At 37.4% G+C, this 19,531-nt stretch overlaps 1 protein-coding gene across 7 annotated transcripts in view; it reads right to left on the reverse strand.

Annotated features, from left to right (window-relative positions):
* The window catches only part of LOC129422700 (mitogen-activated protein kinase kinase kinase kinase 4), a 75,540-nt gene that overhangs the window by 49,408 nt on the left and 6,601 nt on the right, over positions 1–19,531 (reverse strand). For all 7 annotated transcript variants that reach the window (XM_073854003.1, XM_073854006.1, XM_073854005.1 and 4 more), the window contains exons 3-6: positions 11,995–12,051; positions 5,454–5,579; positions 3,495–3,606; positions 3,094–3,183 (exon numbers count right to left, since the gene is read on the reverse strand). In XM_073854003.1, the coding sequence (XP_073710104.1) occupies positions 3,094–3,183; positions 3,495–3,606; positions 5,454–5,579; positions 11,995–12,051 (385 nt within the window). The remainder of the gene's footprint in view (positions 1–3,093; positions 3,184–3,494; positions 3,607–5,453; positions 5,580–11,994; positions 12,052–19,531) is intronic.

A 19,531-nucleotide genomic window follows, 5' to 3' on the forward strand; every position in this document is an offset into this window, starting at 1 on the left:
CATTTAACGCTAGCTTACCATACGAACATCTTGAGTCATTTAAACCTACGACAATAGAAGAGCTCTCTAAATTAGTAACATCATCTAAATCAGTGTTTCTCAAAGTGTGGGGCGGGCCCCACTGGTGGGGAATAGGAACATTACAAGTGGGGCGCGTGACAAATGGGAAAAAATCTATTAATTAAATTATTTATTGACCATACACTCAAAATGGCACATTTAAACATAAACCTAGCTTAAAACTTAAATAAATCACACTGTAAGAAAATGTCACGCGGTAACTTAAAACCTAGCTGATTACGATTTTGTTGGGGTGATTAGGACAGGTGGGGGTTGGAACCCTTCCCTACCTCCAAAGTGGGGAATGGCAGAAAAAGTTTGAGAAACACTGATCTAAATCATCGTCCTGTATATTAGACCCCGTTCCCACAAAATTACTCAAAGAGGTATTCCCTGTTGTGTCACACCCAGTACTAAATATATTTAACTCATCACTAGAATTAGGCTACATTCCAACAGCTTTCAAACTAGCAGTTATTAGACCGCTCATTAAAAAACCACACCTTGACCAGGGAGATCTTAATAACTTTAGACCAATCTCAAATCTCCCTTTCCTTTCTAAAATATTAGAAAAAGTAGTGGCAAGCCAGCTACGCACATTCTTAGCAAATAATAGTACATATGAAAAGTTCCAATCAGGATTCAGGCCCCACCATAGCACAGAGATAGCACTGCTTAGAGTTACAAATGACCTTCTCCTAACATCCGATCGTGGCGAAATCTCACTCCTTATTTTATTAGACCTTAGTGCAGCCTTTGACACAATAGATCACACAATCTTACTCAATAGGCTAGAAAACTATGTTGGCATCAGTGGTCAGGCGCTAGCCTGGTTCAGATCATATCTAACCAATTGCTATCACTTTGTTTATGTAAATGAGGAGGAGTCATACCGCAGGGATCAGTTTTAGGTCCTATCCTGTTCTCGTTATATATGTTACCTCTGGGAGATATTTTTAGGAAACATAACATACGGTTTCACTGCTATACCCGGCTGTACATCTCCTCACATCCCAGCGAAACACACCAGTTTTCTACGCTAACAGACTGCATCAGCGATATTAGTGACTGGATGGCACATAACTTTCTTATGCTAAACTCTAATAAGACAGAGATTCTTGTTATCGAACCGAATCGCCACAAACATAATATCACAGATTACAAGTTGCCCATAGATGGCTGCACTGTGGTGCCAACCTCCACGGTTAAGAATTTAGGTGTGATGTTCCACAGCAATTTATCCTTCGATAGCCATATCTCCAATGTCTGCCGCACAGCATTCTTCCATCTTAGAAATATCTCAAAAATACGCCATATGTTGTCTGCATCAGATGCAGAGAAGCTTATCCATGCTTTTATGACCTCTAGAATAGACAGACTATTGTAACTCGTTACTCGGAGGATGCCATGCAAATCAGGTAAACAAGCATCAGCTAGTTCAAAACGCTTCTGCAAGAGTGCTTACTCGATCTAAGAAGTATGACCACATAAGCCCAATTCTGGCATCTTTACACTGGCTACCAGTTAAATATCGCATATAATTTAAAATATTACTAATCACCTACAAAGCCTTAAATGGCCTAGCACCCTCATATCTTAGAGAATTATTATCAGAATACAATCCATCACGTGCATTGCGGTCGCAAAATTCTGGTCTCTTAATTATCCCTAAAATATCAAAAGTGTCTGAAGGTGGCAGATCCTTTTCCTACTTAGCCCCTAAGCTATGGAATGATTTACCAACCGATGTACGAAAATCAGAGACAGTAGATAAATTTAAATCTAGACTTAAAACTTTTCTCTTTAACAAAGCATTCACATAATTTGTTTTAGTAATGGTACTTATCTCACAATAGCTAGCTTGTACAAGCTAATAAATAAATAAATTAAAACCTTATTTTCGTCAACACTCCAAAGCATGGTAAATGTCATAAATACTCTTTAGTAATATGTTGAAACTTTGAATTAGCTGTCGGTTGAGTCTTAATTTCCAAATATGGTCAGGTTGCGATTTTGGCTTTTTCCCATGATCTTGAGAATAGTATGTCATACAGAACCGTTTGCCACTGTACGTTAGTATTAACGACGGCAGTGGGGCCTCTGGCCTTAGTCAAACGAGTTTCTGTTACACAAGGCACAAAAATACTATTTGATATTAACTCACAAGAAACAGGACTGGAACAGGAGAGAAACAAACGCACGTGTAAAGAACATCAAACACAAGGACTTTAAATAAAGGAGAATAAATGAGGACAACAGGTGACATGGGTTAAACAATAAAGAGGAGGATGACCAGGGAGCCCACGTGATCCCACACAAAACATGGGTCTGTCATGATTCTGCCACAAGATTAGATTAAACAAAGGACAAGATGGCAGAACCATGACACACACAGCCCCGCTCCTACCCCTGCCTGCAGAAGAGTGTCTGATACCAGGCACTGTTGCGCTTTTCAACCACATAATGCGGCTTTCACATAGGAAGCGGTGTGCGCTGCGCTCGCCGCTTGTGCTCTGCTGGCCAGACCCGAGTATAAGCAGCTCTTCCTCCATTTTGTTTGGATGCCCCGTTTCTATTGGCCGCGCGGGTAATCGTCACAGAGCGCAGCGCAAAAGTTAAACTATTTTGAACTTTGACCGCGGCGTGAGCGCAAGTTGCACTCGCTGCGCCCGCGCTTTGCTCAACGCAACAACAAACCGCCCTCGCACAGCGCAAGCCATTGAAATGAATGGGTTTCATAGCGCAGCGCGCAAAGCGTCCTATGTGAAAGCCGCATAAGTCAACCACAGGAGCTGCAAGTCATTTTTACATGGAAACTACATAGTGTTGCTTTAAATTGGGCCGAGAGCAGAAGATCTGATGAAACTATTTGTCATATTTGTTAAAACAAGCTGGTATTGTATTAATAATCCATTAGTGGTGCTTGTGAGACACTTCAGGGAATATAAAACAAATAATTTAAAAACACAGCTCATGACCCCTTTAAAACTTCGAGCTGCTTACATACTGTTTGCTGTTTTACATATATCTTACCGAGTTTAATCTCAGCATTCTCTGTCAGCAGCACATTTTGTCCTTTAATGTCTCGATGAATCACATGATGTGAATGCAGGTGTAACAGACCCCTGAGGAGAGCATGAAAAGTCAGTATAACCACAAAACTATATGGACACAGATATGATCTACAACACAACACAACAACATCATAATCAGCCCACTGTCACTGTCTTTTGGTGAGATGTGAAAGGCTACTTCTCTCAAATACCACAACATACTTTGCAACATACAAAGACATTGTCATATTACACCACAGTGCCGCGAGAGTGAAAGCACATACTTTCTTTTCAAGCCAAGCTGTTATTTCTATTGTGATCTCATTGATATGTGATGTTCAAAAGTGATGTATTAAATGTTGGTCTGAAGGGGATCACTCACCCTGAGCACCTCCCGGCATATGTAAGCAATCCAGTCCTCTTTTAGACAGTTTCCTTTGGTCTTCTTCAGCAGGTCCGTGACTGAACCCGCACCACAGTACTCCATTACCAGCTGATGGTTCAATCAAACTTACATGTCATCTCGTACAAAGGGCATGATAAATATATATGAAGTTTTTATTTATTAACTTGTGGTCCATATACTGTAGACATGTCATGACGTATCTGAGTAGCTTCATCAGTTACATTTATTAGTTTAGCAACATGCTCACATCAAACATTGAAATTTTCTGTAATGAGTTGGGCTGCAGCTATTGATTCTTTTTGTAATCGATTAATCTAGCACTGAATTGATCGATTAATCGAGTAATCGGATAAAAATTTTGTGTGTGTTTTTAAACAACCAAAACAAATAATGCATAACGAAAATGACTTGGCTGTAAAATGTTCAAGCATTTGGCTTTTATTTCTAAAAAAAAATTTGGCTCCAAAAATAAGCCTATTTATTTCAATTTTTACCCATTTAGTGTTTATAAGTGCCAGTGCCAACAATTAAGCACTTTAATTTATTAATATGCACAACTGGTTTCATGCTGTGATCTAGCCCTGACATCAAAGTAAATATCTGGTTTATGTACCTTTCTACACCTGCAGCATTTACCATTAGGCTACTAACATATAATATATCATTTCTGGGGAGAGCCTATTTGCTATGGTAACAACCTGTGTTTGTATGTGTGTGTGTGCACGCGTTCTGTGCGTGAGGAAGAGTGACACCCCAGTCAGACGTTCAGTTGCTTCATTGCATTTTGGTACGGCAGAAATACATACATTCATTTTCAATAGAACGCTGCATTTGGTTTGCATCACTTGCATTGCGGTGCATTTTAGGTTACGAATCCGTTTGAAAAATCACAACATCACGTCCCGCTGTATACAGTGAATGCATGCTGAAATTATTGTTGCGTGGCTACATAAAAGTTTAAGCATATGTGATGCATTGCCCGATCGGTCTGACTCGCGTGAGAGAGAATAATTTCCTTATGCTAAACTCCAATAAGACACAGATTATTATTATTGAACAAAATATATATCAGATTACAAGTTGCCCATATATGATTGCACTGTGGTGCCGTTTTTTGGTACACACACTTGTAAAGTGCATGCGCGTGTGTGAAGAGGTTCTTTTTTAAGCTATACTCTTCTGCAATTGAACGTGAATACGTTTACTACTTAAAAACATCAAAGCTAAACATCATATCAAGTCAAACCGCATAACGACATCGCTACAAATACAGTATGGGATTAAAATCAGCGGAAGCTACGTTACCTTGTTTCATCGACGCTTGGTGGATGTTTTCAGTTCAGATGCTGAATGTAATGATAATGTAATGATCCCAAACTTTAGACATTCTCTCTCTGCCGTTTATGGACATACTCGCTCCGCCATTGCGCCAACTAAATTCAAAATGTACCACGCGCTATGATGTGCTTCCTGAACATTGAACAACGGTCCGTGTGAATCAGATCTCGGCGCGTGTAGTGCGCGTCATAGGAATTTAACGAGGCTTCGAGGTAGAATTTTTGCCTCGAGGAATTTTTTGAATCGAGTAAATCGAGTAACTCAATGAATCGTTTCAGCCCTAGTAATGAGCAAGCGCCCTATGGGTATTTGTAAATTGATGGTTTATTTCCATTACACATTTTTCAAGCTAAAGTGACACCAAGTTTTACACAAGCAACTAATATGAAATTATTTTATACTATGTTATGTTAAGATCTTATCTAACTATCATCCGAGATTGCTTGGAGCCACAAAATTAGTCAAATGTTTAATGTCTGCACATTTTAAGACCTCACAAATAAAGAAACTAGATTTCAGTGTGTGTGTGTGTGTGTGTGTGTGTGTGTTCCACAGGAAGTCACACTGATGTTTATTTGGGTTTACTGGTTACTCACCCACAGCTGGTCATCCTGACCCGCAGGACTCTTCTTAACAAAAGCACCATAATATGTAGCTATGTTCCTGTGATGGGAATGAGTTTTTAACATGTTTATCTCCAGTTTGATTTCATCTTCCTCCTCCTATGAAAGACATTGAACAAAACAAAGAATTTTAAATAAAGGTCTCTCTTAAAGAAGCACTAGAGATTAAACATAAAGCAAACATGCAATGCTATTTGCACATTAATATTTTTGCATTGTGGGATATATTTTTGAGTAAGGCAAAAAAGAAAATACATTCTAGGAAACCATAAAATATTTCTACGAAATATCTAAGACCCTTAGATCTTTTGGTCTCTCATTTCTTACTTGTATTTTTATCGTGAATAATGACTTTAAGAACAAAAGAATGTCATCACTGAACCGTTGAATAACATAAAATTCATTATCAACATACGAAGATGTTTAAAAGCTTGAAACTCCATAAATGCAGAGCAGTGGTTGGGGCCCACGGTTGGCCCCCATGGGTCCCAAACACTGTTCTGCATTGAGGGAGTTTCATATCATTAAGATATTTCTTAATGTTTGGTTATTTTTTTAACGCATATTCATCTATCTAGTTATGCCAAGCTCTAGTATTTGTTATTTGCTAGAAATTGTGAGTGGGGGGGGCCTTCAAACATTCTTGCGGACAATAGGGGGGCCTTGTAGGGGTGTCGCGGTAACCGCAATCCCGTATTACTGCGCTACTGACAAGCCAAACGCAGACAGTGCTATTCACGTTTTAATTCATAAAGCATTGTCCTTCCTCCTTTAAACTTCATACATGTATAAAGGCTAAATAAATTGTCAATGACAACAAATGTTGAGATAGTATCTTGTATTTTCACTGACAAGCCAAACGCAGGCCGTGCTGTTCACGTTTTAAATCATGAATCGTTGTCCTTCCTCTTTTATTGACAAGCCAAACGCAGACCATGCTGTTCAGGTTTTAATTCATAAAGCATGATCCTTCCTCCTTTAAACTTCATACATGTATAATAAAGGCTAAATAAATTGTCAATGTTGAGATACTATCTTGTATTTTGTGTATTTAAAATTAGGGGTGTGACGAGATCTCGTGCGACGTGCGAGATTAAATCTGTCTCGCGAAATTAAATGTGTCTTGCGAGATTTCTTGTGGAGGTGAAATGCTGGCCGTTTCTCAAATAAAAGACTGCATCCTTCGGAGGTCGCATTTTTAAACTGCATTTACTTCATAAAGACTGTCTTATTAGAGACTATTAACAATTATAAAGTTTATTAATCATTTAGTTAATTGCAAATTTTTTAATATGCTCACGACTTGCGAATGTAATGCTCAGTTAATGATCTGAAATAAACCTTGATGACGTATGCAGCCTGCATATGCGACCTCCGGAGGATGCAGCTTTCTGTTAGACCTTTTTAAAGTGCATGCATTATATTTGTCTTTTACTGCGTTTGCTTTATTGTTTGGGTTTCCAATAATGTTCGTTTGTGAACTTGTGTAAAGTCTGAGACGCGTTGTGTTTGTCTGTTGATCAGTGTCAGATGTGAAGTTTTAGCAGATTAAACCTTCACACAGAGGTTACATGATTTAATGTTTGCATGTTCTTGCTCAAAAATGACAGTGGCTGTATCATTTTTAGTGTAAAGAAATGGACATATATTAAATATTAAAATGGATTTAAACATTGTTTGGTTAAAAATAACGTTTCTCTCCGTTAAAAGGGAAAGTGAACATAGCGATAGAGTCCGCTATCGCCCCCTGCAGGCATTTGTTATAATACATTCATAATGCTTTTTTTTTATAGGGCACAAATGTAATGCCTTTGTTAATGTTGTTTAATGTAACTTGGTTTTAATACTTTATTTGAACCAATAATTATTGCATCTTCGTTATTATGTAATTTTAAAGGGTACTGCTCACTTGGGTCTATTTTTATTACCCAAAAATAACAAATTACTTCATTATCAGTTAGCAAAATAATTGTTAAGGACAGTCCTTGATTAGTTAAAACTTTTAAAAATAACATGATTTCAGTTTCTTATTCATTTATTTAATCATTGAGGATTTCTTAAAAAGTGTAAAAATATTGTCTCGTGAACTCAATCTTGTGTCTCGTCTCGTGGATTAAGTGTCTCGTCACACCCCTATTTAAAATGTAAAAAAATACTAGGCTGTTCATATTGTTATATCATGCAGTGAATGTATGAAAAGCCTTGAGTGAAACTGATGACAGAATTAGTGTCGCTTGAATCTAAATGCAGTTTTGAAGTTTCCGTTCTACCTCATTGCTGCTTGTTGTTCTGGATTTACCAATAAATAAATAAATAAATAAATAAATACCTTATTAGTTATACCTCAAACTATGTATTTCTTCAGTCACAGTATTGACTTTCATAGTTACATAGTTTTGATTCATTTGCTATTATAGTAATAATGTGGAAAAATATAAATAAATAGCCTGAGTAAAGTGGCCCTAAAACTTTTGAATGAAGTTTATTTAACTATGTTCGGGAAGAGCATGGTCATGTGATCCAACCAATCAGTGCGAAGAGGTGCTTAAAAATAGAATCCCTAACCTCTGTCCCATGACAGTTTTTTTTCAGCATCCCTCCTCCACCCCATCACCTTACTCTCAGCTAGAACATCTAACCTAGTTAAAGAGGGGTGAGTACTCTGGGTTCAGGCTAAAATTCCGAGCTCGGAGCCCTCCCCTCGGACAGCACACCAAATATGCTTTCTTTTATTCCCTATCGATTACATGTTAATTCAAACTCATAAAATGCTAGTATGCTATTTAATGTTACATAAGATAGTTGGACAGAAAGATTCATTCATAATTACATAGCAAGCTACATAATGATATATTAAATATGACCATACTACATTATATACATATTATAATTATAATGAGATGAGTGTCATAGCTGCATAAATACTTTTATCTTATGCACGTTTCTAATCTTTCCCCTTTTCTAATCTGATGGCTTAAGCCTATTTTTCTCATACGTAAATTAGATTGTGTTGCATTACATCTCCCGTTCTTTCTTCCTATTATGGTGTCACCATTGGAAGCTGTGACTTGATCCAAACTAACCCCACACCTCCTTCTCGTACTTCTCAGTGACAGCCACTTATCTATATAAATGACTGGATTGCGCCTAGAATGCTTAACGTAACAGCAAGTGGTGAAGCCACCGGCAGAGTTCGAGCCGCCATCTTTGTATTCGCAACCGGCAGAGGGCATCATTGACTTACATTCAAAATCATGATCTATATTCACCCAGTTAACAGCATATCAGTCACACATTTTTAGGATATATGTACATAAATTAATTGTTACTTTAATTGTTTTAATCGGATAAGGGATTTATAGCTGCATTCTGTTGTAATGAAACAGGTGTAAATAAAGTTTTATGACATTAAGAGCTACACGGTCAGCGTTATTTCTCTGAATAAGTTTAAAGGTGACGTAGAATGATTGAACAAGGTATTTATACTTGTTCTGTGATGTGACATGTAGACAACAAAATTTTTGTTGTGTCTGTAATGCCTTTGAAGCTTCCTAAAAACCTCTCTCAGAAAGTTATATTAGGGTGGAGGATTTTAAACGTGTGGTGTTTAGCCTATTTGGAGTCCCTTCAGGCTTAACTGGCAACCTCATTATGAAATGCAAGCACTTGACGCTGATTGGCTGCCTTTCAAAAGAATGTAAACTTCTTCAGAACACGGACAGACCAAAATTTTACAGATAGAAGAGAACACCTCGGAGCGTGACTCGATATTTCACCTTGAACTTCGCGAACACTGCCGCAATTTACTTCCCGTTGGAGGGGAGAGGCCGGATTTATGCAAATTATTTTGAAGGGGAGGGAATTGAATGAGAATGGGGGGAAGTGAGATGCATTTTATGTAACATGTATCCATTGTTCAGATTGGGCCATTTTCCGGTGAACATTTCTAAAAAAGGAATTTCTATGAAACAGAATTTCTATGAAACGGAGATGTTCAGAATGTCTAACACTTTTCACATGTTCGTGAATGCGGGTAGATTATTGTTGTAACATTTTTAATTCTCTGTCCTCTTTAAGTTGTAAAGTAATAAAAACTTAAATTCTATGGCTTTTCATAAGCACAGCGCCATCAAAATTGGATGTTGTTTTTATATTGCTGAATCACGTGTTAGTTTAACCACAGTTTAAAGGTTATCTTAACGGTTTTAAAATACATGCCATTAACATTTTACGCATTTTCCTGTACGAACAAAAACAATACTGTGTAACATAACAATTACAAAACTAGCAAATTATTGCATGCACATACAGTACTTAAAGCATGATTATTTATTTAGATTTCAGAATGAACACGTTTGTGATTAATAATACATATACTGCATTCTCTCTGCTGATCTGATACTGTAATAGAGATGAATGTTTAAAAAGTAAAATGTACAACTTTCAATAAATAACCATGTACAGGACATTTGCGTTGTAATAATGCACAGGGAGACTTCAGATATTAAAACGGAGACTGGTAAAGTACTGTTTTATCATTAAAATCTGATAACGTCCTATTCATTTAATAGAATGTTTGGGGCATAACAATATGGCGGGGCGGTGGTATCACAATTGTGTAATCAAGCGCAATCCTGTCATTTATATAGATCAGTGGTGACAGCTCTTCTCTGGGCAAACACTCCAAAGTCCCAACCAGATTAATTGATCACATGGTGACAATGATATAATTTGACGCAAGGTACAGATGAGGGATTTAAATCTGATCAGGCATTCCGGTGCGGACCAAACAAACTCTGGTATGCCTCGTCCAAAGTGCGGACACGGCCTGATCTCCACACGACCCAAACGCAAAAAGCACCGCAGCCTTCTGGGGCAAATGGGCTTTTATGGGAAAGAGTTGTGTTTGCTGCATTTGCTAACCATTGCAAAATGAGACATGGTTTGACCTGAAGCTCCGAAGAGAATAGTCTTCCCGCACATCTTCATCTTTGCAAAATCGTAAATACAAAATGTTTTAGATGACATTAAATCATATGATGCTTATAAGTTTCTGCATATTACGTTAGTAGCTGATAGCACCAAATCAATTTTTTTTTGAGTTTGCTTTCACACTGCACTTTTTGCAAAATTTGTAAACAAAATGGTTATCCATTTATTAGACAGAAATTGTCATGTGGGGAAAAGCAGGAAGTGCAAAAATATGCTAATCATGGACATATTTTGTAGTGCAATTTTTGGTTTTCAAAGATTTTGTGTCATCAGCTACTAACACAATATGCAGAAACTTGTATGAAAGTCATCTAAACGATGTTATAATTAGATTTAGACTGGAAAATCTTCCAAGTTGTAATATCTACAATGCTTTTACAAATAAGCTCAATAAGGAGAGCTTTACATTTCGCGCCTACAACCGTTTGGTTACGCCGTTTTCCTCCTACTTTCCAAAGCACTTGGGCACTTTCATAGCATCTGCTGTTGCTTAGCCTAAGCGCTGGGTGACGTTGTGAAGCACCCACCAGCAGAAACTGAAATCAGCGCCTATGCACCTGACTACGGGAGGCCTTTACCTCAAAAAGATTCAGTGCTTTCTGTAATTGGGTCAGATGGAAGTCGGGCTATGTTCACATCTTCAACGAACCATACCAGAGTTAGTTTGGAACAGGACTGAGACCACTCCTTCAACTGGGTCTTGGTACGGATGTTTGGTCCGCACTCCAGCACGATTGCTATATTAATACCTGCCCAAAAGATCCACACCAACAAGGGAAATGAACTCGAGTTGAATTCAATCAAACAAAACAAGACAGGTAGGAATACACCATTTGCTCACCCACATGTTGTTCGAACTTCAAAATCTTTCTTAGTTTTTATAGAACCCAAATCCAGATTTAAAAAAAAAAAAAAAGTGTTTTTCTGGGTTTTCTGGTGGCAATGGGACAGCGACAGTCACCATTAACTCCCATAGTAACCAGAAAACTCTTTGAAGTTCAGTGAAGAAAGTGTTAAATAAGTTCAGACAGAGAATGTGCACTAAAAGAGAGGCTCAGGTCAAGACTTTCATCAAATAAAGGACTATATTTTAAATATTGTTTTACCAAACGCTTTTGCGTGGCTTAAAGACACTTAAAATATGTGACACAAGTTGAGTGGAGTTATTTGTTTAACACTTTTGGGCCCTTTTAAAGCTTAAAGATGTGGTCGCCATCCCAAAAATAACACAAATTCTGTGTTTGGGTTCAAAAAAAAACAAAGAAAGACATTGGGGATTCAAACAACACATGCAAGGTTGAGTAAGTAATGACAAAGTTTTATCCATTTGACACAATATGAACACACATAGGTGACTGTGAATCAGTGGGCTCCTGAAAGCACTAAATTCAATAGAAGACTGTAGACAGTAGATTCTGTCTACACCTGACTTCACATCTACTGCATCATACCACTAGCGTGCGGTGTAGATGCTATGTATCACATAGACTGGTTTCTTAGGGCTAAAGAAAAATGACTGTACCTCTGTCACGTCCATGACCTTGATTGCTGCCAGCTGTCCTGTTTTCACATGCCGACCCTGTCAAACACAAGGTCATCAATGAGAAATTCCACTTGTGAACATGTCAGATAAAAGAGCCTGATACTATAAAACATACTGTAGTATTGAAACCATGTATGAAACTGATCCAGTTTATTTGTTTGCTTAAAACAGACTATTGCGTTTTTTAAAGACACCCTGTGGAGAAAATCAAGTTTTTATTGCTCTCATTGACCAGCTCCCAAACAATAGTGAAAGGCAGAGTTGCCAGATCCACAAAACCAGCCCATTGGCCATCAGAGATGTGCATGAATGGTCGAACATTCGATCTTCAGTAATTATTTAAATATATAAAATGCTATTTGGATGTTTGATTTTTAATGTGCCATCAAAGGGTTAAGGCTACTGCTTATTTAATGCTTTATAACTTCACCTGTACCGTCTTTTACAAATGTTCAGGTAAAATATAAATGAAAATGAATTTGTATGTATTTCTGATTGTTTTGGCAATTTAGATTACAGACTAATTTAGATATTTAGGGGCGTTTTCCCGAACAGAGATTAGACTAGACTAAAATAAATGTAAGAGCTGTTCAAACTGAAAACAACTTATAATATTAAATTTATATGCATATTAATATACATCAGTGCCCTTTGTTTTGCCTCAAAATGCACACAAGTAATGTTTTTAGTAAAGCATGTTTGTTAAAACTAGTTATATTTCCTAATAAAACTAAGATCTATTCCAGGATTAAGCTTAGAGTTTTAACGTCAGGTTGTTTGTTTTCGTCCACCGGCTCACATGTTATTTAGACATGCTCTGCATTACGTAAGGAATAATTGACGACGGGCCATTTCTTCACGACGCGAAGCGGAGTGCCGTTACACCGCAGGTGTGCATTATTTTCAAATAATTCAAAGGACCGGAGTCAATTATTCCGCTTATACCACGGTTACCACAAACATTGCTCTGGTGCCTATTTTTAAGACATTTGACAAGTTAGGTCTGATTATTTACAGAAAAATAATCAACACCCATAGAACATTTCTCAGCCAATCAGAATGCAGCATTCAACAGACGCGTGGTATAATGCATCATAAGAGATTTGTTAGCTCCTGATATATAGCCTACTTGATTTTGTAAAAACAAAGCTAAACGAAACAGACACATAGAACGAAACAAAAAGGAGAACATTTATTACATGCGGTGCTCTGTGGAGAATGAACCTGAAATCTGCAGATGGCTGCTTAATAGCAAACAGAAAGCAATAGCTCTGTCTTTCTGAAGTGTTGTTAAATTAATATTGTATCTTTGCACCATCAGCAATGAAGTATCAAGTTAGTTAACATTATTTGTAAAATGTTAGATAGTCTGTCAGATATTCTTCAGATCCAAATTCAGATTCGTCTGTTGTTCTAACCAGCAGGGGTGCCGTGGGGGGCTTAGGATAATTCTAAGGGCCCATTAACTTTTGGGGGCCCCAGCCAAGGACTGTGCCGCTTGCGGAACCCCCTTAAGCTGGGTCCTCTTAGCTCTGCCCTGTCTTTACTCTGTGTTTTTATCACCTTCTTCAATCCACGGTCTCACCGTGCGCAGTGAACTTCAGAAGAGAACAAGGTTTGTGTATTTACTGCTATTTGCAATGACATCTGCATATGTGCACTTCCTTACTATAAATGCAGTTTACATAATGTGACGCTGGAGCAATACAGTGCAATTTTCTTTCCACTATAAAGTCTTCGCTTTGTTCACCACAGTAAAAAAACAAACAAGGTGATTTACGTTCCCTGTTTGGTGTTATGATTCTAATGCGAAGTCAGCCCATATAAGCTGTTTTAATTAATGTAGCCCATATAAGCTAACAAACTAGAAACGGTATCAGTTAAACACTCCAATGTTTTGTAACACAATATGCCAAGGAAGTGTTTTTATGCAGTCGAGAATCGAGATGATTGTGATAAAACAGAAATGCAACGAAGGCTAAACTAGTCAAATTATGTATAATAAAGCTTCTCACCTTGCAACAGCGTCAAAAAATCAATGGAAATGTATGCTGTAATCTGCTATAGTTGTCCTTTTCACTTCATTTTAGAACCCCATTGATACAAAACAGTCTGACGATCATTTAGGATATAAGCTGTTTTCTCCAGTTCACAGTTTTAATGGTCTGTTGTTATTTTTGGTTTACTGAAGCTGCTGGTTTGTGAAACCTGTTATTTACCTTATAAATAATGCTAATAATTATAATACAAGCTTTGGTCAAGCATTTTGATAAAGAGCGCCACAGTTTGATTTCAAGCATTACTCAATAATGACATTACTCAGTCAATATTAAAGCGTCACAGTTTGATTTCAAGCATTACTCAGTCAATGACATTACTCAGTCAATATTAAAGATACTTAGGGTGGGTTGCACTAACAAGGATTAGGCCTAAATCTGGTTTAAATCAAAGGTTATTTAATAATTCCATTGCACCAAAATTTAAACCTGTTTAAAAATAAACAGGTTTAAATTTAAACTGTCATTTTGATCCAGGTTTAAATTTTACAGTAAATCTAGATTATCTTTAATCCTGTTGCTCCATTACTTAAAACTCCGTTTTAAATCTCAGTGAGGGATTAACTTTAAACTTGCATATGAGGTTTTTTTACAATTAAATGTCTGGCTAAATGATTAGAATCACATACCGCGAGCGTGGTGGCGCTATTCAAAGATGCGTTTATTATAACGTCTCAACAAAGTGAGTTTGGTGGCTCAAAAAGATTATTGACAGCTACCGATGCTCGTATGTGCTTCTCCTCTGTCACGCGCGCTCCAGTCAGACGAAGGGCAGTGAATGAACGGACACACGGTGGCACTTCATGACAAATGCATCACAATATCTGAGCTTTGCGATATTTCCTGTCACTATATTTCCTGGTCTGTTAATCAATACAATTGTTTTAAAAGATCGTTACATGTTTTTATTTGAATCAGACCTTTAGATTAGATTAGCCTACCGGTGTATGTAGGTGATTTATAATAAAAAAAATTACCTTTGCTTGCATAAACTGTTTATTTCCTTTTTGAAAGACTACGTCAACATTGTTGCTGTTTAATTACACCGGAAAATTCAATATGGCGGACAAAATAAATCACAGATGAAGGGTTTAATACAGTTTAAAGTTTGAATCTAAGATTTGTAATCTGTGTTTAAATTTAAGTGGGGCAACACAACTCGAATTAAAATTAAACTGAGATCAACAAACTCTAGAATAGCTCTAAACTCTGCTTCATTTAATCCTTGTTGGTGCAACCCACCCTTAGTTCTTTACATTATGTAGGATGATTAGGATGAAAACAGTAAACCACAAATAAATAATTCAGCTGGGTTTTTACACACGGGGTCACAATTATCTTTAATATTTGTTTAAGAATGTTGCATTTTCTCTGAATATTTGATTACTGTACTGTATTTCAATTAAATTTACATTTGCACAATCAATTATCTTAGCTGCAGACATTGTAGGTATTTAAAAAATCTTAAATTGTGGTCAAAACAATAGCAAAAGAAATAAGCCTGTATTATTAAATTGCAGACAAAGATTTTGAATAGCTAGGTTGAATGGTTTGGTGCGAAATGGGTATGGTAGGGGGCCAGATAGGGCTGAACGATTTGACCTAAAATCAAAACCTTGGTTAATTTAACATTTGACATCAGTTACGATTAATGAGCGATTATTATAATTTTTTGCCTCATAGTTCGCTGACAAGGTTTGTATTTTAAATATGCTCAGATATTAAAGGTGGGATATATTTTTCTATTGAAAGGGCATTTGTTGTTATCTTTGTGATTTTAAAAGAATTAAGTGAAGAGGAAAGTATTTTGTGTGAAGGTTATTTAGCACACATTGCTTGAAATGAAAACAGTCACATTTTAGTTTACTGTCTACTGCAAGTTTCCTAAAGAAAAAGTAGAAAATAAATAAGTAACAATTTTTAAGTCTAGTACTTCAGGGCTCCAGGCTAACTTTTTTGTCATTAGGAGAACTGTACCCCCTGACTGAAAATTTAAGGAGCACAAGCAGAAAATTTAGAGCACAACTTAAATCAGCCTGCAATGCAATTATTTACATTTCTCCCCAAAATAACTGCATTACTGAAAAATACTAAATTTGAAATTTCAAACTTGACCATATGCAGTTGCTGCACATGTTATTATGCACAACTGATGAAACTTTCAGAATAGAAACTTATGAACCAAAGAATTATACAACCCACATGACTAATTCTAGCCATAAGATACATATACAAGTTATATCCAGATAATGAGATGAGTAGCAGGATAATACACATTGTATCCTTTACACGTTTCTTGTCTTCTATTCAGTGTTCCTTAACTGGGCACTGCTATACAATACCTTAATCTCATCTATAATGATTTGGTGTTAATGTAGATTAGAAGTTCTCCCGTTCTCTCTCTCTCATCTCTGCCATGTCTAATTAAACATGTGCGGGCGCTCCCGCGTCTTCTCGCGGTTCTGAGGCATGTGTTGACTTTTCTCGGGCTGCGTAGACTCATCGGTAGATTCAACTGAGCGCAAGGTGACATAAAACTTTTACGCGTCATGCAAATTTGCGGTAAAAACCAGTGTGCGCATTCCGTAGTTTTATCACGCGGCCTGCACATGCGCGACTACTTCGTATTTCTTTGGCACTAAATGATCTGCTCAGTTAACACAGTGCTTGAGTTTTCCTCCATGTCTCTCTATGCAACTGAATGGATGGGGCGGAGCCACGTAACCTCACACGCGGTAGTATGTTTTAAAGGGAAAGTATTAACAGGATTAAAAACCGAAATAACCGACATGATAAAATAGGGTCGGTTAACGTTTCTGAATTTCGGTTTCGGTTATTTTTCGATTAATCGTGCAGCCCTAGGGCCAGACATCATATTCTTTCATAGGGCCCAAAATTGCTAGTGGCGCCCCTGCTAACCAGATAACCACAGAGTGGAGTGCATTCTCAACAGCCCAAGCGTTATTGTAGAATGAAGAACAGGGTACAAAATAGCCTATTACTTATTGCTTTTTAAGTTTTTGAATGTAAAATCCACGCGAATGTCTTAAGTAGACCCCAGAAACAGTATAAAACAATAATAATGGCCGATTCACCGCAACTAATAGATCACAAACAAAACCAGATCGATTCAAAATTGTTTACTTCAAGATATAAATAATTGTTTTCTTTCAAGAAAACATGCTAAGATTGTTTTGTATGTATGTGTCAGGTAAAGACACGAAAGAGAACATAATTTTGTGTATCCAATCCATACTGTGAGTAAAAAGCAAGCGCAATTTCAATAGCCAAAGCCCAAATTACAACAAATCTGTGAGAGAATGCAAAAGCATATATATTTTCCTTCACAAGACAGCCCAGACAGACATTTTGGTAGCCAGACTGAAAGGCACAATAGCTATGACTCATATTTCAAACTCATCATTGTTTATCTGACACATGACTTGCATCCTAAAAACTACACTTGTGTTTCATATGCTGTGTTCACACTCCAGTTTCTCAAGCACAGTCGCATTCATTGAGACACAACGCTGACAGTTTCAAGAAAATGGGTGTGTGGTGTTGCCAAAACCACATGTTGTAAGAATGATGAAGAAACTTCACTGATCATTTCCCAGTTACTGGACACTTTCCATGAAAAGTTTATATGTACAGTTATGGAGGAAGAAACACATTCTTCCTTCTTTTTTTTTGTGGTGAAAACTAGATAAACTATCATCTAACATAACTATAAACTTAGTACCATTTATTTTACACATAAAATCTTGACATTTTGTTGACATTTTCAACCTTAAGCCCGGTTTATAGTTGTACGCAAGTTCTACGTCGTAGCTATGGCTTAGGCTATCCGTAGCCTGTGCGTAGCTCTGCGAGTGCGTAGCCTGACGTGCACATTAGGGCTGTGCCGATACATCGCGTTCCCCATTAAAAAATCCCTCTCTGAAATCGATTCTAAATCGCTAAGCTCCGATTCTGTGTTTCATGCACAGCTTGTGTATGTACTACGGCTATGTGATCAATAGGAAGTCCTTATCAATCTAAAATCACTATGAGTCGTTTATAACGTGCATTTAAAAAAGCAACACTCGTCAAAAATAATAATTAAAAGTAATCTTTATTATCATGAAAATAACTGAAACAATCTGAAGAACAGCAATACAAATATTCCTATAGACATTTCCTGGAATAGCGTTTGTAATGGTACTTTTTCTGTGGCACAAATGTCGTTTTTGCACGAGAGCGCCCTCTGGCTTTTGGATGTGGCGGCATTTCACCGTAATTCATTAAAATTCATTCATTAAGAAAACGCGCATTTGCACGATTAATCAGCACAGCCCTAGTGCACATCGCAAAAATTTTAACTGCGCGTCGGATCTACACGGACCGCAAGCGCTGTGATTGGCCCACCAGAACCCCTCCCGTCAGGTAAAAAAAAACTGCGTCATAGGAAGTTCCGTTTGTGATGGTGAAACAAAGATGAGCCAAGTTGAGGAGCGATTTAACTTAAACTGCATCAAAAGTCGTTGTTTATTTGCTTCCATTATTGCTGGTCTTCTCAAATTATACATAACAAGTTGCTGTTTCAATTCAATTCAATTCAATTTTATTTATATAGCGCTTTTCACAATACTCAATTGTTTCAAAGCAGCTTTACATTAATAGAAGCAGTAAAAGCACAGAAAAATGACAGATAGCACAACATAATACACAATAGCATAAGCTGTCAAATTTGCTGAGGCTATGACTCGACATTATGAACGAGCGTATTACTAATGTAACGTCTAGGAGAAGAAGCTAAATTAAGCCCAAGCAGGCTACCTCCCCGGGGTAAAAAACCCCCTAGGAGAAAAAAAACAAAAACCCCGGGTTGTTGAGCCGAGGAAAAAAAAATAAAAAGTCCTAGGAGGGAAAAACGTGTGTTTCTTCTTCGTTTGTGGGTAAACTTACGAAGCTTCTTCTTCATTGACATTTGCGCTGCTACTGTGGTTACACGTGTGGTTACTGCCTGGTGTTTGCACGTCGATGCAAAAGTATAAATGAAAACCGACGCGGAACCTACGCCGTAGGACCCACGTGCAACTATAACGAGCCCTTGAGCCATGCAACCTATTTGCCCACGTAATTGCTTAAAATCTGCAATCCTTGCATCATTGATTAGTCCCACCAGTGGTGTCGTTTTATTCAGACGTATAAGAAATAAACAGCTCATTCTATTTGATCTCCTGATGATGAGGGTTTTCAGTACAAATTATGATGAACGCGTGTTAAAAAAGCATAACTCGGGGGTAAACTGGAGGGTAGCGGACACAGTGCTATGCCACTATTATTATTTCCCCAATATCATTATTATAATTGAGCAACACCAATGAAAACGTTTAAATAAAACCTCAATTGATACAGATAAATCAATTGTTACAGCCCTAAACAGGACAAAAGAGATACAAGTGAACAGCAATGTA

The sequence above is a fragment of the Misgurnus anguillicaudatus genome, chromosome 16, assembly GCF_027580225.2.
Source record: "Misgurnus anguillicaudatus chromosome 16, ASM2758022v2, whole genome shotgun sequence".
In the NCBI taxonomy this organism is placed as follows: Eukaryota; Metazoa; Chordata; class Actinopteri; order Cypriniformes; family Cobitidae; genus Misgurnus; species Misgurnus anguillicaudatus.